General features: G+C 57.9%; 1 protein-coding gene across 9 annotated transcripts in view; it reads left to right on the forward strand.

Moving 5' to 3' along the window:
- HIP1 (huntingtin interacting protein 1) overlaps positions 1 to 16,182 on the forward strand; it is a 44,587-nt gene extending 28,405 nt beyond the window's left edge. For 4 of the 9 annotated variants that reach the window (XM_050981702.1, XM_050981697.1, XM_050981698.1 and 1 more), the window contains exons 2-31: positions 1,213 to 1,276; positions 1,804 to 1,946; positions 2,504 to 2,560; positions 3,005 to 3,085; positions 3,728 to 3,804; positions 3,962 to 4,023; positions 5,184 to 5,381; positions 5,747 to 5,804; positions 6,599 to 6,674; positions 7,082 to 7,213; positions 7,826 to 7,923; positions 8,079 to 8,151; positions 8,456 to 8,639; positions 8,735 to 8,823; positions 8,917 to 9,033; positions 9,131 to 9,232; positions 9,926 to 10,120; positions 10,238 to 10,385; positions 10,477 to 10,563; positions 10,670 to 10,777; positions 11,194 to 11,330; positions 11,437 to 11,547; positions 11,666 to 11,724; positions 11,837 to 11,930; positions 12,268 to 12,368; positions 12,477 to 12,582; positions 12,712 to 12,835; positions 13,301 to 13,362; positions 13,880 to 13,991; positions 14,302 to 16,182. In XM_050981702.1, coding sequence (XP_050837659.1) covers positions 1,213 to 1,276; positions 1,804 to 1,946; positions 2,504 to 2,560; positions 3,005 to 3,085; positions 3,728 to 3,804; positions 3,962 to 4,023; positions 5,184 to 5,381; positions 5,747 to 5,804; positions 6,599 to 6,674; positions 7,082 to 7,213; positions 7,826 to 7,923; positions 8,079 to 8,151; positions 8,456 to 8,639; positions 8,735 to 8,823; positions 8,917 to 9,033; positions 9,131 to 9,232; positions 9,926 to 10,120; positions 10,238 to 10,385; positions 10,477 to 10,563; positions 10,670 to 10,777; positions 11,194 to 11,330; positions 11,437 to 11,547; positions 11,666 to 11,724; positions 11,837 to 11,930; positions 12,268 to 12,368; positions 12,477 to 12,582; positions 12,712 to 12,835; positions 13,301 to 13,362; positions 13,880 to 13,991; positions 14,302 to 14,312 — 3,066 coding nt within the window. In that variant the 3' untranslated portion in view covers positions 14,313 to 16,182. Of the gene's footprint in view, positions 1 to 1,212; positions 1,277 to 1,803; positions 1,947 to 2,503; positions 2,561 to 3,004; positions 3,086 to 3,727; positions 3,805 to 3,961; positions 4,024 to 5,183; positions 5,382 to 5,746; positions 5,805 to 6,598; positions 6,675 to 7,081; positions 7,214 to 7,825; positions 7,924 to 8,078; positions 8,152 to 8,455; positions 8,640 to 8,734; positions 8,824 to 8,916; positions 9,034 to 9,130; positions 9,233 to 9,925; positions 10,121 to 10,237; positions 10,386 to 10,424; positions 10,564 to 10,669; positions 10,778 to 11,193; positions 11,331 to 11,436; positions 11,548 to 11,665; positions 11,725 to 11,836; positions 11,931 to 12,267; positions 12,369 to 12,422; positions 12,583 to 12,711; positions 12,836 to 13,300; positions 13,363 to 13,879; positions 13,992 to 14,301 lie in introns of those variants that run through there. The other 5 variants (XM_030230708.2, XM_030230709.2, XM_050981699.1 and 2 more) reach the window with 4 other exon arrangements.
- The last annotated feature ends 1,255 nt before the right edge of the window (positions 16,183 to 17,437 follow it).

Here is a 17,437-nt window from a genome sequence, read left to right on the forward strand (position 1 = left end):
CTCCATTGTCACCACCCAGAGCCAATAGGGATGGGGCTGCAAACACCATAGAGCAGTGGCATCCCTGCAACAGAACTGGAACATCTGGACACAGTTTCTGCTAAGGGGGTGCTTGACTCTGGGCTGGGGGTGCAGGGCTGGGATGCAGCTGTGGGTGGGGTCTCATCTGTCTCAGGCTGTCATCATTCCGGCTCCAGCTAGCACATATTTTGGTGTCAGAGGGACTTCCTGGGGGATTTGGGCTGTACTCCACCGCATTTGGGGCTCCTGTGGGCCTGCTCAGCACAGACTCACTGGAGTCTGTAGAGATGAAGCCACCTCAGAGAGTCTGTAGATGTGGAGCCACCTCAGAGAGGGCCAGGAAGCAGGGTTGCAGCAAGGACTCTAGTGAGAAAGGCATTGAAATTAATCTCACAGCTTTAATTGGTTTATATCAGTAATGAGCTACTTCTGGCAGTGCTGAGCCAGACGGTTCCTTCCTTTTGCAGTGGGATGTTCATTGGAGCAGGTGCCAAGGAAGCACTTGGTGATGTGGGAGCCTGGGGAGAGGATGGCCCTGAGCTGGCATCTTTGCGTCCCCGTGAAGGATCAGAAATGGGGTAGAGTTAAAAATCCTGCCTGGAAAATTCTTCCAGTGGCTGCCACTGCATTTCGTAGGATAAATGGTGGCTGGCTGTGCCAAGACTCCTCCCCAAGGTCCTCAACACTTGCACGGCAAGTCCTGCCTGTGGGTTTCACTCCTTTCCCTCTAATCCGTGGAGCAGCCTGGACCTTTGCCAGGCAGCCCTGGCAGTGGTCTTGCCATCCCACTGCCCAATTTTTTGTATTCCCCCCAAATTGTCCTCCCCATTCAGCACCCCAAAAGTGGGGTAGGAGCTGCCAGCTGCTGCCCACAATCCAAAGGCAGGAAAGGAATTTGCCTTCCCTCTGCCTGTCCTACCACTCTGAGGGCAGCAGAGGGTTTTTTGTCAGCACTTTACTTGCTTCATTATTATCCTGAGTAAATGAGTCCTGGCAGCAGCTGAACCTGGTGGATGCCAATTGCATCCCAGAAAGGCATCTGGGAAAGGTCAGCATCCATCTGGCACAAGCAGGGATTGGGGACCTGGATGGAACCCAGCCACCGCAGAGCCAGAGGGTCTCAGTGAGCAATGGGGGACTGTGAGGGAGCCTCAGCCTTTCCCATCTCACCCCATCACTTCTCTCTTGCAGACCGTCAGCATCAATAAAGCCATTAATGCACAGGAAGTTGCTGTCAAGGAGAAACATGCCAGGAATATCCTTCTCAAAGCTGGCCATGGGAATGTGGGAGCGGGGCTGGGGCTGCCTGGAAAAGGGGCAGCATCAAGAGGATGTGTGAGGAGAAGTGCAGAGGGTGCTGGGGAGGGTGGGGGCTATTAACAGCATTGGATATTTTGCCAGCATGGCATGGGGTCCCTGCTACTACTGTCACAGCGTTTGAATGTTGGTAGGTGTCCAGGCTGGTGTTCCCAGCACTGCCATTCCAGGAGAAGGCAGGAGGGGAAGGTGCCCACAGTAGGCTGGGACACTGCCACCAAAGGTGGATCCCCAGCATCCCAGCCAGGCACCTGGGAAGGCTCAGCAGAGGCACAGCTCCAGCCTTGCATGTGCCATGGTGCTCCTGGGGGGGAGAGGTGGCTTGTGCCACTTTGGGGACAGCATATGCCTGGACTGGGCATCATTAGCTCCCTGTGGTGGCTTGGCCACTCTGGCTACAGCTGTCTTTGGGTGGCCATTCTCCATCACCAAAGGGCAGAGGAGTGCTTCCTTGACCACTGGCACCATGCATCCTGGGCACGCACCATGAGAAGGGAGCGCAGACCTTCTGGTCAGTGGTGAACCGGCTGCCGCTGTCTGGCAATGCTGTGCTCTGCTGGAAGTTCTGCCATGTCTTCCACAAGCTCCTCCGGGATGGACATTCCAATGTGAGTGCTCACAGCTCAGCTTGGGGCCAAATCCTTTCTCTTGCAGGGCTGCACTGTGTGATGGGAAATGCTGGACGGTCAGTGTCCTCCTGAGGGGTCAGTCCTGGGGTGGGAACTGGAGTCTTCCCAGAGGGTCATTGGCTTCCCGGGGGTCAATCCTGAGCAGGGCCTGGAGCTGGAGTCCCCCTGGAGGGGTGGTGTCCTCCTGGGGGTCAGTCCTATAGGGATACCAGTTCTGTTGCTCTCCCAAAGGGTCAGTGCCCTCCTGCACGTCAATCCTGGGTGCCAGAGCCCTCCTGGTACTGCCATGCCCAAAACCCCATGTGCCATCTGCAGTGCCAGTGCCAGAGGAAACTGCTCAGTGCCTGCAATGGTGTATGTGCAGGAGCCATCAGCAAGGATTCTCCTTGGGGAAGTGGAGGCACCCAGGGCTGGTGGCAGCAGTAAAGGGTTGGGAATGCATCAAGACCTCCCATTTGTCACCCAGTTCCTGGTTTCAAGTAGGGAACACTGTCTCCTGGTGCTCTGCCTACTGGTTGTCACCATCATTCCTCCAGGTCCTGAAAGACTCTGTGAGATACAAGAATGAGCTGAGTGACATGAGCAGGATGTGGGTAAGTGACCAACTCTGCCAGCCATAGTGGGGAGACCCTCGGGGTGCCATGGCCAGGCTGGGGAGGGGGGGGTGTAGGCTTGAGGGTTTCCCTCTCCCAGGAAGCAGAGCACAGCCATGGCTGATCTGTGGCTGTTATCACCTACCTGGGCTGCGTTTCAGTTGCATTCTGTGTTCCCTTCCACCAATATCAAATGCTTCCTTCCTATTTTATGGCAAAACCCAATAAAAACTTGGCTCTGACAGTCAAATGAACCATTAAAACATGCGGAGAAGGTGATGAGATCTGACCAAATCCCTTCAGTACAGCCAGTCTGCATCTAGGTGCTAGTGAGGAGGGTTTGGCTGTGGTTTTGGGGAGATAAGGGAGGGGTCAATCATTCTGCAGCAGAAGGCTTTTCCACAGCCTGCCCTGGATCTCAGCAGCTTTTTGGGGTCCCCACAGGGCCACCTGAGCGAGGGCTACGGTCAGCTCTGCAGCATCTACCTCAAACTGCTGAGAACCAAGATGGAATTTCACACCAAGGTAAGCCTCCCCATCCCTGTCCCAAGGCTGTAGCAAGGGGTGGGCACTGGGGTGACAGCAAGGTACCAGCATGGCTATCCTGCTGCCTCGATGAAATATTCCCAACTCTGCCAGTGGCCATCAAAAATGGCCCAAGGACCAGTGCTTTGGAGGTGACTCCTGGCAGTCCAGGGCTCCTTGGACTGGGCTGGGAGTTGGTGGATTACAAGTAGTAGGAGACACACACACCCCATTCTCCCCCAGCTATCTTAGATGAGAAAACTGCTGGAAAGAGGTGTTTTCTGTGCCCATCACCCTGTTTTGGAAGTGTGATGTGACATTCCCCAGAAGGCCAGGGCAGGTACCCCCTGAGGCAGATATCACTCCATCCTGTCCAGCTTTCTGCTGGCAGCCCTATCTCCTCCCTGCTAGGCAAGTTTCTCAGCCCAAGGAGAATCAGCATTTCTATGCTGTGGATTAGGGATGCTGTGATCACCCAGGGTTCAAAGACCCTGTGCTACCTCCCTTTTCCCCCACATCACTCCCCTGCCTCATCCAAGAGCTGACTTTGAGGCTTCAGGATCACAGCCCTGGTGCTCCCAGAGCTGTGGCCAGACCAGGGGATCTTCTGGAACCCTTTCCTTACTCCTGTTTTCCCCACAGAATCCCCGATTCCCTGGAAATCTGCAGATGTCTGACCGGCAGCTCGATGAGGCTGGGGAGAACGATGTCAATAACTTGTGAGTGCAGGGCAGGGGAAGGTCTGGAAGGGAGTGGGTGCAGGTGGGTGGCACGATCTGCCCAACCCCACCAGCAGCATGACCGAGCAGGGACAGGACCCTTCCTCATGGGTGTCCTTGGAGACAGTCCCCAACCATCCTCAACCCTGTTTCCTAGTTTTCAGCTGACGGTGGAGATGTTTGACTACCTGGAGTGTGAGCTGAACCTCTTCCAGACAGGTAAAGGCCTGCATTACTCTGAGGCACAATGGAGTGAGAGATCTGCTGAAGTCCAGCCCCGTGGTGGGGCTGATCCGAGCTGGATGAGGCTCTGACAGGGGATGTTGGCTGAGGCCACCACAGCTCAGCTCTTCTATGGGCACTTCACCTGAATTATGGTTCAACAAGGCAAAGTGGAAGGTGCTGCACTCGGGTCAGGGCAACCCCTGGTATCAATCCAGGCTGAAGGATGGAGGGATGGAGAGCAGCCCTGCCGGGAAGGACTTGGGGATGCTGGAGGATGAGGAGTTCAACATGCCCCAGCCATGTGTGTTCCAAAACATCCCATGCTCTGGGCTGATCCCCCTGCATGGGCAGCAGGTGAGGGGGCGATTCTGCCCCTCTGCCCCACTTAAGTAAGACCCCAGCTGCAGAGCTGCCTCCGGCACTGGTGTCCCAGCATCGAAAGGACATGGGACTATTGGAGCAAGTCCAGAGGAGGCTACAGAGATGCTCTGAGGGCTGGAGCCCTTCTGCTCTGGAGATTGGGAGAGCTGGGGGTGTCCAACTGGAGAACAGAAGGGTCCAGGAAGACCTTAGAGCTTCTTCCGGTGCCTAAAGGGGCTCCAAGAGCACCAGGAAGGGACTTCAGACAAGGGATGGAGTGACAGGACAAGGGGGAATGGCTTCCCACTGACAGAGAGCAGGGTTAGGTGGGAAACTGGGAAGAAATTCTTGGCTGTGAGGGTGGTGAGACCCTGGCATAGGTTGTCCAGCGAAGCTGTGGTTGCCCCATCCCTGGAAGAGTTCAAGGCCAGGTTGGATAGAGTTTAGAGCACCCTGGTCTGGTGGAAGGTGTTGGAATAAGATGGTCTTCAGCTGTTCCAAGCTGGTTTTGGAGCATCTTCAGTCTGGCACACCCAGCACACTCCAGTGGCCAGTGGGACAACAGTGACAGGCAGAGCACAGGGGTCATGTGTCAGCTCTGCCCCGGGACGTGGCTGGGGCTCAGTCCTGGTTGGAGGCCTATGGTGCTAGGCTGGAGTGTTCCCAGGCCTGGGTAGGAGACCTAGGTGGGAATTTTGTCTCCCACTGAGTTCACAAACAGCTGCAGGGTGGCAGGCTGTGTCCCTAAGGGCCAGTGGGTATCTTGCTCTGGATGTCATCTGTGGATTTGGCAGGCATAGTGTGGCACCCTCGGATGCTGCCGGATCTGATCCTGCACTCCTTCCCTGCAGTATTCAGCTCTCTGGACATGTCACGCTCAGTGTCAGTGACAGCAGCAGGGCAGTGCCGTTTGGCCCCACTCATCCAGGTGATCCTGGACTGCAGTCACCTCTATGACTACACTGTCAAGCTGCTCTTCAAGCTCCACTCCTGTGAGTGTCACCAGCATTACTGCCTTTGATGGGGGGGACACACAGGGAGGCACTGGGTCCACCACGCTGCTCAGCCTGGGCTGTTTGCCATCACCTCTTCCCCCACCTCTTTTGGGGGGTGAAGGGAGTCACCATGTCAAAACCCATATCCTTCTGGATCTGGAATTATGACAGCCACCAGCCCACACTTCTCTCTGCCCTGAGGAGTGTGGGGCGTGGTCCCTTCCTGCAGCAGGACACTGTGTGGAGTAGTTGGACCCCTAGAGGAGGGTGGCCATCTCTGGGAAAGAGCTGCCTCCACGTGGCTGTGCTTATTGGGTTGTTCCCTGATCCATGAAGACATTTCTACTTTCTGCTTCTTCCAGGTCTGCCAGCAGATACACTGCAGGGCCACCGGGATCGCTTCCTGGAGCAGTTCCGAAAGTAAGTGCCCAGACCCAGAGCATAGGTGCTCTGGGAGTGCTCCCAAGGCACTGAGATCAAAAATGAGTGAGCAGGGATGTGCTGTGGTCTCTGGTACATGATTATTTAGAGTAACCAAAACAAAAACTGGCCACCAAGAGCAGGGAGGGGATGTCATGCTGCCAGGGGAGGATGTCATTGTGCTGAGAGACAACTTGATCAAGGTCACAAACTCAAAGAGCAGACAGCAGTGCTGACTGTACTCTGACCACACAGAGCACCTTGGGACAGGGATCAACAGTGCCAAGATCCTGACTGGGTTGCTCAGGTGACTGGGAGAGGTGGGAGCTAGGAGTGGTGTGGCTGGACACTGTCCCTCCTCCCCAAAGCTTTTAAGTCCTGGAGGGAGGTACCCTGCTTTGGGGAGGATGCTCCTGCAAGAACTGAAAGTGAGGGTGTTGGCTCCAGGCAAGAAGCCCCCCTGCTTCTGAAAACTTTGGGTAGGCAGGAAGTGGTTTAGGTTGGAAGGCACCTTTGAAGGTCATTGGGTACTACTCTGATGGGACACCTTCCACTAGACCAGGTCACTCAAGTTTCAGGTGCTTCTCCCTGCCCATCAGGCCTGGGATTTATAAGATAAAACCTCCAGCAGTAGGAGGACTTCCAGGACCTGCTCTGAGTTTGGTTGCAGCACAAAACACATTCCCCTCCAGAGCAGTACAGTGGCCAAGTGACACCCCCCGCCTCCTGGAGCCAGGCAGGGGGTTGTCCAGATTGAACAAGAACCATCTCTAACCATTCCCTGCCCCTTGCAGACTCAAGGACCTTTTCTACCGCTCCAGCAACCTCCAGTACTTCAAGCGGCTGATTCAGATCCCACAGCTGCCAGAGGTGAGACCCTGCAGTCCCCATGTTCCCTGTCCCTGTGCCCAGGGGCAGCAGTGGGGGCACTGGCCAAAGGCCCAAAAAAGCCTATTGCTGCCTTTCCCAGCTTCTTAGGTCTGGTGGCATTGTGGGGCTCCTGGGCCTTGAGGATTCTTTTATCCCTCACTGGGTGGCATCCAAGTGGACGTAGCTGCCCTCTGACTGGAAGCTGGGATCCCCTCTCTCACTGATCCATAGCCCTTGCTGAGATCCAACCCTGTGGGTCCTGGTTCCATCCCTGTGGGTCCTGGCTCCCTTCTCATGGGTCAAGGCATGGCCAGCTTAGCTCCAGGGCAGGATTTCAACCAACTGTGCTTTCAGTCCAGTAGCAGTGCCAGTCTTTCCACCTTAGCCCTGCTCCATTCCCTCCCCAGAACCCTCCCAATTTCCTGCGTGCCTCTGCGCTGTCAGAGCACATCAGCCCTGTGGTGGTGATCCCCGCCGAGGCATCCTCGCCTGACAGCGAGCCCATCACAGACCTGGTGGAGATGGACGCAGCCTCACAGGTGACGATGGTGGGGGCTCTCTGCCTCTGAGCCAGGGTTATTTCTCTAAATCCGTGCTGCGGTGAGACAGTGGGGATGGCCTTGGGAGCAGGGGAGTGTCACTAGAGAGAGATGGGTTGGTGTTGGATGACTGTCTAGACTGTCTAAGTGCTGGATGTCCCCTCTGGGTGATGCTTATCCCATCTGGATGCTGGGTGTCCTGTCTGGGTGCTGATGGGGCTGAACTAGCCTGAATTCTCCCTGTGCTGCTCAGTGGTGTGGTGCCCTCCAGTGAGTGAGGAGAGATTTGTCTTCAAGCATTGCCATGGAGACCTTTAGGTCTTCACCCTCCTCTCCACCAAGGGTTGTTCTCAGGCATTGAGTGGGGAGGGGGAGGAGTATGCAGTGACATGGCTTTGGGGATCTTCTCCCTCCAGGAGTTAGGTGGGGATGGACCACAGATGCCCCATGTTCATCAAGTTCATCACATTCAGTGTCCTGGAAGCACGGGGAACCAGCCCCGGTGTCCAGGCAGCTCGTAGGCTGGCTTGGCAGTGACACTGGGGGCATAGAGGGACCAGGGCTCCCAAGTGGCAGTGGGGTCACTCTAGGTCTGTCCTGCTTTTCCCACAGAGCCTGTTTGACAACAAATTTGATGACATCTTTGGCAGCTCCTTCAGCTGCGACCCCTTCAACTTTAACAGCCAGAACGGGATGAACAAGGATGACAAGTAAGCAATCCTGGCAATGCTGCAGAATGGCCAAGATGGTACCAGGAGCTCCCTGCCTGGAATGGCATCACAGCCATAGTGACACAGGAGACACCTCCCCTCCCAGGCTGTGTTCCTGTGGCACTGAGAGTGAATCCCATGTCTTTCTTTCCTAGGGACCGGCTAATTGAGCAGCTTTATGGGGAGATCACAGCTCTGAAGGAGGAGCTGGAGAACTTCAAGGCTGAGGTGGGTGATCTTGTCTCTGGGTGGACAACATAGTGACCCTATCTCTGTTCTGCCCTCTTCCCAGTGGCTTCCCCCATACAGGGGGTCCCTAGGTGTGCCAGGGGGCTGCATCTCTGTCAGGGGGTGGACTAAGGCCCACTGCCCAGCATCCTTGTGCTTTGCCCAGATGCACTTGGGGGCCAGCAAGGTGATACCCATGGGGGGGCTGCTGGACATTACTGGAGGGCATTGGATGGTACCAGTGGGCATTGAATGATCCTGGCAAGCGCTGAACAGCACCATCAGCCCCCACCCATCCCCACAGAGCGCACGAGGTGCAGTGCAGCTGCGTGGCCGTGCCAGCGAGTTGGAGGCTGAGCTGGCCGAGCAGCAGCACCTGAAGCAGCAGGCACAGGACGAGAGTGAGTTCCTGCGTGCAGAGCTGGAGGAGCTGAAGAAGCAGCGGGAGGACACGGAGAAGGCTCAGCGGAGCCTGACGGAAATTGAGAGTGAGCAGGGAGTGCCAGCACTGGCATGGGGTGGGGGTGAGCCTCGGGCAGGGGAGTCTCAGGTGCTCAGCTCTGTGTCCCTGTGTGCATGGCAGGACGGGCACAGGCCAACGAGCAGCGGTATAGCAAACTGAAGGAGAAGTACAGCGAGCTGGTGCAGAACCACGCTGACCTGCTGCGCAAGGTGGGCTCCCCAGACCACCCCCCCCAGCCTCCCCTCTCCCAGCCCTGCCCTCTGCTACCAGGGGCTGCACAGCTCATTCTCTGATGTTGCCAGAATGCAGAGGTGACCAAGCAGATTACTGTGGCCAGGCAGGCCCAGGGGGATGTGGAGCGGGAGAAGAAGGAGCTGGAGGACTCCTTCCAGCGTGTGAGTGAGCAGGCACAAAGGAAGGTGAGTAGGGATGGTGGGGGACACACCAGGGATGAGCAGGGGCTCCCCATGAGGAGCCCCTGCTCCTCATTGCTGTCAACCTCTTCTCTTGCTGCAGTCTCAGGAGCAGGCAGAAGTGCTGGAGACACTGAAGCGGGAGCTGGCAGCCAGCAGACAAGAGCTGGAGGTCCTCCAGGGCACACTGGAATCCAGCACACAGGTGAGAGCACCCCTCTGGGCTGGGTAGCCAAGCCTTAAGCATTTCAGAGGTGATACCCACCACTGAGTTGAAAACTAGCTCTCTGTCATCATCTTTGCCACATCTGAGCAGGTTTGATGTCACATAGGGGAGTTTCACGCTCCTGAGTGTGGTAGTATGTAGAGTAATGGGCTCCAGCAGCAGGGATCATGGAATAAAAATGCCTGGAAGAACAGGGTCAGTCATCAGTTCTGCCTGCTGTAAGCCCAGGTAGCAGTGTAGCATCACACTGCAGGATGTGCCAAAGGGTAACCCATGCCCACAGAGCTGTGGAAGACAGGAGGGGTGCCTGGGCTCATTGTAGGAGGCAGAAGCTGGCAGGAAATTGCAGTCACCCATCTATGAGGTGGGCAGACTCAGCAACAGGATGGGGATGGGGCAGAAGCAGCACGCTGCATCCACTCCTCCATCAGGATGGTGACAGTTGTGATAAAAATGCATTTTCACTGATAAAAGTGAAAAAGCTCCCCAGGATCCTCAGTTGTCACCAGATAAGATCATCAGTGCTGCTTGGTGTGGGGAGCTGTGTTTGTGTAGGCCACGGTGCACCCAGCAGGGGCAGTTGGGGTGGCCCAAGCTTGGACGAAGAATGGGTCCCCAAACTTGAGGGTTCACCCTCGGCACAGCCCCAGCTGCTGTTTCATGCCCCACCAGGCAGGAGCGGAGCAGAACACTCGGATTGCCAGCCTGGAGCAGGAGAGGGACAGGCTGAGCCAAGCAGCAGAGCAGCACAGGGACAAGATGGCAGCTCTGCAGGCTGAGCTGCAGCAGCTACGGGACACGCTCAGCTGCGAGCAGAAGAGCAGCAGGACAGAGCTGGAGATGCTGCAGACCCAGCTGAGAGACAAGGTACCATGAGGGTCCTGCCATTCCCCTTCTGGCCAAACCAGAGGGGTTTGGGCAGGCCAGGTGCAGGGAGTGCCCAGTGGCCCAGCAAGGGCTCTGAGCCTGGCTCTGGCCCAGCAGGAGAGCACAGAGCGGGCGCTGCAGCAGCGTCTGGCCGAGGAGCAGCTGTCCCTGCTGCAGGGCACCTCGCGCGAGGCCGAGCGCATGGTGCAGGATGCCCTGGCTCGCATGGAGGATCCTGCTCATATCAGCTGCACCGGCTCAGCAGGTGATGCCCCTGCTACTCCCAAATCTGGTGTTATCACAGCCTGCCTGCTCCCTGTGGTCTCAGCTGAGCCCTGCCTGCTGTCTGCCTGCAGATTGCCTCCTGTCCCAGACACTGGCAGCCTCTGAGTGCGCAGAGCGGCTGCGGGATGCACACAGCAAGTACCTTTCGGGTGGCGCAGGTGAGAGGTGGCAGCCCCGGGCATTGGGCACAGGGCCAGCCCTGCCACGCGGGGCGGGTGGTCAGTGCAGTGGGGGCTGAGGCCTGTGCCCATTGTCCTGCCACAGCCGTGGGCTCCCTGCTGCCCCACCTGGCACTCTTCGCCCACCTGGTCAGCAACACCGTCCTGCAGGGTAGTGCGACCTCCCATGTGGCCCCTGTGGAGCCTGCTGACCGTGAGTGCTGCCCCGGGCCAGGGGTTGGGTGAGCAGGGGTCAGAATGGGCAGGGGATCAGGGTGAACATGGTAGGTGGGTAGGGGTCAGGATGGGCAAGAGCTGGGGTGGGCAGGGGATTCAGTGGGCAGGGACCAAGATGGGTAGGAGATCAGGTTGAGCAGGGGCTGGAGTGAGCAGATGTCAGGGTGGGAAGGCACCAGGGCAAAGAGGATACTGAGGTGAGCAGAGGCCAGGATGTGCAGGGGTCATGGTAGGATGCTGGGATAAGGTAGGTAGGATGCTGGGGCAAGTAGGGTGCTGAAGTGGGCAGAAACCAGGGCAGGCAGAAGCCAGCACAGGCAGGATGATGTGGAGGGTGGGAACCAAACATCTCCCCACATGTGGCCCCTTCAGCCCCCCATGCTGCCCATGCAGGTCTGCTGGAGCTGTGCAAGCAGTGTGGCAGTGAGACTGTGAGCTACCTCAGCGCCCTGCAAGACCCAGGGATGGTCACAAGTGCTGACTGCCGCCTCGTGACAGCCTGCCTGGGCCAGATCAGCGCTATCGGGGAGGTGGGTGGCCCAGGAGGGCTAGTGGGATGGGATCGGGTCATGGCAGGCACCACCAGAGGGACTGTAGTGCTCCTGGATGGTTCCTTTCATCCCATCCTGTCCCCAGGAGCTGCGTCCCAGAGGCCTGGATGTCAAGCAGGAGGAGCTGGGTGACCTAGTGGACAAGGAGATGGCAGCGACGGCCACGGCCATCGAAATCGCATCTGCCCGTATTGAGGTGAGGGTTACCACGAGCAGAGAGGTGCCCACAGGCACGATGCTGGGGGCCTGCTGGGACCACTGTAGAGGGCAGGGAGACACACTGGGCTCAGTACAGCCTCTCTCCCCTCAACCAGGAGATGCTGAGCAAGGCACGGGCTGGTGACACTGGGGTCCAACTGGAAGTTAACGAGAGGTGCGTGATGATCAGAGCCAGCCTGGATAGAGCCAGGCAGGCAGGATGGAGACAGATGCTGCAGGCAGGGCAGCAGCTCCACAGAGGGGATTCAGTGGTGTTTGTCTCACAGGATTCTGGGCTCCTGCACAGGCCTCATGCAGGCCATCCGTGTCCTGGTCCTGGCCTCCAAGGATCTCCAGAGAGAGATCGTGGAGAGTGGACGGGTGAGCTGGAACAGGGGTAGGGGCAAGGGGGTGCTTGTCCAGCTGGGGGTCATCGCACACTTGTTGGGATGTGCTGCTCCAACCGTTGTCCCGCTGGGACTTCCGCACCAGCTGCCCGGAGCTGCTTGCTGACCCCAGGGGCCTGGTTATGGTTCCTGGGGTGTTGTGGTGATCCTTGATCTCCCTTCCCACAAAGGGGACCCCACAACCTCCAAGTTCAGTGTGTCTCCGTCTCCCACACAAAACCTGAATGACACCCTGACCTCTTCCTTTCCACCCCCCAGAGTAGGGGTTTGGGGGGGTGCTCAGTAACTAATTGCACCTTTACCAATGGCAGGGTGCAGCATCCCCTAAGGAGTTCTATGCCAAGAATTCACGCTGGACTGAGGGTCTCATCTCTGCTTCCAAGGCAGTAGGCTGGGGTGCCACTGTCATGGTGTAAGTGCCACTGTCACCAGAGCAGGGAGAGAATGACTCCTACCATCATTACAGGGAGGGGACACGGGTGGCAGGATGATGCTCCAGCTCCTCTTTGCTGTCCTGCAGTGATGCTGCTGACCTGGTAGTGCAAGGCAAGGGGACATTTGAGGAGCTGATGGTCTGTTCCCGGGAGATCGCGGCCAGCACTGCTCAGCTGGTGGCAGCCTCCAAGGTAGGAGCAAGACTGCTACCCTTCCCATGGTTCAGGGAGATGCTGGGGCACCATGTGGTCACCCCAAATCCTGGGGCTGGTCTTCTGCTTGCCTGGTGGGGTGTGACCCCCTCCTCACTGTCCTGTCAGGTGAAGGCAGACAAAGACAGCGCCAACCTCTGCAAGCTCCAGCAAGCCTCCCGGGGCGTCAACCAGGCCACGGCCAGTGTGGTGGCCTCCACCAAAGCTGGCAAGTCTCAAGTGGAGGAGAAAGGTAAGTGTTGGGCTGCAGGGATCTTAGAATCATATAATAACTAAGGTTGGAGAAGCTCTCTAAGACAATTGAGTTTACCTGTTCCCCCACCACTAACCACATCCCCAAGTGCCACATCTACATGATTTTTAAATCCCTCCAGGAACTGTGACTCCACCATATCCTGGGCAGCTTCTGCCACTGCTGAACAACCCTTTTCATGAAGAAATTTTCCTTTTTACCCAACCTAAACCTCCTCTGGTACAACTCGAGGCCGTTTTCTCTGGTCCTAATGCTTGGAGCACAAACCTGCCCCAAAACCTCTCCTCTTGGTTGGCTGTGCCCCTGTGGTATCTGCCAATGACTGCCCCTCACTCCCTCCTTGCATATCCCCTGGTGCCAGACCCTGCCAGCAGCATGGGAGCTGCTGGTGGGTGTGACTGGGGTTCAGAGCTTGAGGGGGCCTGGTGGTGTCTTTCTCCACAGATAGCATGGACTTCTCCAACATGACACTCACCCAGATCAAGCGTCAGGAGATGGACTCACAGGTAGGAGATGCCCATGTTTTGAGAAACACACCTGGTCAAGTCTCTCTTGGGCTGCCTGAGGTGGGGCATCAAATTTGGGGTCACCATGCCCAGCTGCCCCTAGGTAGCACAAGCAAAGGCAAAGCCCAAGGTGGGAAGGCAACAGATGGGTTTGCACAGGAGTTACATGCTCTTGGTCCTCAGTCCCTCCCTGATGCTGTTGCCATCATGACGTAGCAGCCAGTGGCCGCCCCTACCCCCCATGTGCTACCCACAGCATCCTCCTCTGCCTGGCATGGGGCAGCTCTGGGGAATTCCCCTGCCAGGGATGCCCACACAGATCATTGTGCCTTCACTTGTCTGCACAAGCAGTGCCCACCTGAGCTCTATCCCTTCCCCAGGTCCACTCGTCATTGGAGCACTTGTGGGATGCACCTCTGTGGTCTTTGGGATTGATGTTGGGGGCATAATGGGTGTGAAAGGGGAGTGCTTGGCCCAGCTCCATGCCAAGGTGGGCATGTCCTGGCCGTGTCCCCAGGTGCGGGTGCTGGAGCTGGAGAACCAGCTGCAGAAGGAGCGGCAGAAGCTGGGGGAGCTGCGCAAGAAGCACTACGAGCTGGCTGGTGTGGCAGAGGGCTGGGAGGAGGACGGTGAGTGGTGCCAGCCCTGCTCCAGCTGGGCAGCTGCTCCCAGAAAAGGTGGGGCAGGGTGGAGAAGCCCTGCCTGCCATCCATGGCAGTGAGAAGGTTTTGCTGCATCCCCCACAAGCCTGGGGATAGTTGGCACACATGGGCAAATCCTATGGGGTCTCTCCACAGGAAAAACCCCAACATGTGGCATCTACATCATCCCCAGGCAGGGGGCTCAGGTGCTGCTAGAGCAGCCTTGTGGTCCTAGAGGGATGGGGCAGAGGGATGCTGATGGACAGCGCACCCCTTGACCCTGTCTTCCCACTTATAGCTGCAGATTAGCACCAGTGGTTGAAGCAGCCCACAGGGGACATCTGGAACCCTGTGGGGGACACCCCTGGGACCCCATTTGGTGCAGTCTGTTGAGAAGAATCCCAAGGAAGTGGTGCAGAAGCCCCTCTGAAGCACACATCCCCTGTGTCCCTCCAAGAGCCGCCTCCAGAACCAGAGCTGAGCCGCCAGCAAGACCCCAGGGCTGGGGCGAGGGCACAAATCACACCTGTATTTATTAGAGCTGCTGGGGGTGGGGGGAGGTGTCCACGGGGGTATTTAACCCTTTAGTTTTGTTTTTGCACAGATTCTCGGAACTCCTAGAGCCTTCTCTGGCTGAGCGAGAGCGGTCAGGCTTCTCTTGCCTCTCGCTGCTTTTCCAGCCTTAATTCAGCCCCTGGCTCAACATGAATGTCTCCCTGCCCTGGGAATGAGCATGCTGAGGGCCCCGGGGGTGCCACCAGGTGGGGGACAGCCTTTGGGGTGCTGCTGGGCTTGGTGCTAAGTGTGCTCCCCCTCGGCGGGGACACTGAGTGCCTTTGGCCACTGCAGGCTGAGAGGTGGAGTTCCCATGGAATACCCTGGCTGATGACACAGGGTGCTAGGAACAGCTAGGAAAGGGGCAGCAGCAGGAGGGATGCTGCCATGAGCTCCTGTCTCTCATTCCAGGTCCGCCTCCCAAAATGCTTCCCGAGCCCCCCTGAGCTGGGCTTCTCTGCCCTGACAGTTCACTGTGTTCATGCCAGCAATAAACCCTCCACAAGGTGCTGGGTGTGGCTTTGGGCCACCAAGGTGCCACCACACAAGCCACCAGCTCCTGGGGACAGGGCGTGACTCTAGGGCAGCAGCACAGAGGGTCTGGGGGGGAGCCAGGGTGCCCCAAAACCAGAGCACCCAAAAAGCAAGAGTAAGTTAGCTCCCTGTCCCTGCTCACTTTGGTGCCATCCTTGTGTTATCACCACCCACTTGGGTGCAGGGGGACCAGGGCCAGTGTGGCTGTGGGCAGAGGTGGCCACAGAGCTGGCACCAGCCAGGGAACCTTTGTGCCTTGAGCAGGGGGCTCAGAGGGCAGGGGGCATCAGCCACCTCCGGGCCCCCCAGCTTGACTCGCTGCAGTGGAGACAGTGACGTCAGACCATGCAGCAATGTCCCCATCCTCCACGGTCCTGCTGTTCCCCCTGCTGGAGCCAGTGTCCCTCCACTTGAGGTGCTGAGGACAGGATTTGGCCTTTCTCCCTTTGGGAAGAGGCTGGGCTGTCACTGTGTGCTTTCCCAGCAACACCCACCCATCAGCACCCAGCTGGCACCTGGAGCAGTGGGACCTGCCACTGCCGTGGCCTCAGAGCTGCCACCCATCCACGCAGCCATCTAACGTGCAGGGAGACACTGTTCCCGTGTTCCCCCCAGCCCTGCTGCTCTGTGTGCCAGCCCACTGGAAGGACCTGGGCTCCTGCTGCTTCCCCAACCTCAACCCATGCTGGCTCCCCTTGGATGCAATACCAACCATCCTGTTCCTGCAGGACACAGGGAGCCCCGAAACCCTCCCCACTATTTTTGGGGGGAGTCTCGCCTGCAAGCCCAACTACCTCAGGCCTTGGGGCCCGGGAGCGGCATGGCGGTCACAGTGGCACTGGGGGCTTGGGGACAGCGGCACTGTTCTTGGCCTAATCCACTTGTCCCTTTTGTATCTCAGCCAGGCGTGGGCAGAGGGTCTCTGCGGTGTTCCCAGTGATGGAAGCTGGTGATGGGGATGGCGGGGGTGCCCCCCACTGCAGGGCAAGTCGACTTGGGTTTTCATTGTATGATAATGACCATGTTGTTTGTTTTGGATTTTTCAATAAAGCCTTCAGCCCAGCCCCGCAGCTTGAGGGGGGACACAGGGGACCTGTGTCACAAGGGGGTTGTGGGCCCTTATCAGTATGCTCAGTGGCCCCCAAAATCACTTGGTGTCTAGGTGACCCAGGTGTTGTTCTGGTGATGACCTCCAGCCTTTGCTCCCACTGCTCCACATCTGCGTGTCCCTACGGCCAACCTGCATGTCACCTCTTTCTGCTGGGAGGGCACCAGGATCTGGTCCCAGACCAGCCCTGAGAAGTGTGGGTGGCTTTGTCCTCCCTGGGAGGATGATGCTGTAGTGGGAAGGCCATGCTGATCATCCTGTCACCCCAGCAGAGCCGGGTGGCCCACGTGGTCCACAGACAGGGATCTCAGAGGAATGTCCCCTCCTAAGTATGGTTAACCCACCCTGGGCAGCGCCTAATGTTCTCCAGCCTTGCTAGGGTCACCTGGACTCCTGGGATGCAGAAAGCCCTGTGATAGCAACCACTGTCCATGTTATTTTCCCTGCTGTTGTCCCTGCCTGCCATGGTCGCTGCCCTGCAAAATACAGCTGGCTGGCAGTGGGGTGGGATATCCCCAGGGACAGCCATGTCTCCTGAAGAGCCCAAGGGCTCACTCAGCCTGCCAGAGTTTCCCACAGTTCTCAGCCCTGTCCTCAGATCAGGAGGGTGGCAATGGCACCCTTCAGCTGGGACAAGGGGACAGGCTGGACACTGTGCTGACTGGGGAGAGGCAGGACTGTGCCTGTCCCTGGGTTCCTGCACGTGGGACACAAAGTCAGATATGGGGTCGGGACTGGGGACATGTGACAGGGATTGGGACAGCGGGACACAGAGGCTGGAATGGTATAGGGGGGCTGTAGGGGACAGGATGGGGAGAGGAACATAGGGAGGGGCAGAGGGGGGAACACACAGGCTGGAATGATGTTGGGGGTTGTTGGAGACAGGACAGGAACACAGAGACCGGAAGAACATGGGAATTGGATGGTAGACAGGACTGTGGATTGGAGATGGGGAAATTGGAAGCTGGGTGGGGGAGACGTGGTGGGGAAGGGATGGGGATGGAGCAAGCCCGAAGGTCCCGGTGGGAACAGGGACACATGGCTTGGGGCAGGGGGGGGGTGGATGACGGCGGGAGAGACCCTGTCCGGGGAACGAGAAGTGAGCACAGGGCCAACCATGAGCGGTCCAGGGGCGGAGCTACCCCCACCCCGCGCAGAGCACGCCGGGAGCCCGCGGAGACAAGGCTGGCCGTTCTCCCGCCCATTTAGCCCCGCCTACTTCGGGCCCCGCCCATCA

This window comes from Serinus canaria, chromosome 19 (assembly GCF_022539315.1).
Source record: "Serinus canaria isolate serCan28SL12 chromosome 19, serCan2020, whole genome shotgun sequence".
In the NCBI taxonomy this organism is placed as follows: domain Eukaryota; kingdom Metazoa; phylum Chordata; class Aves; order Passeriformes; family Fringillidae; genus Serinus; species Serinus canaria.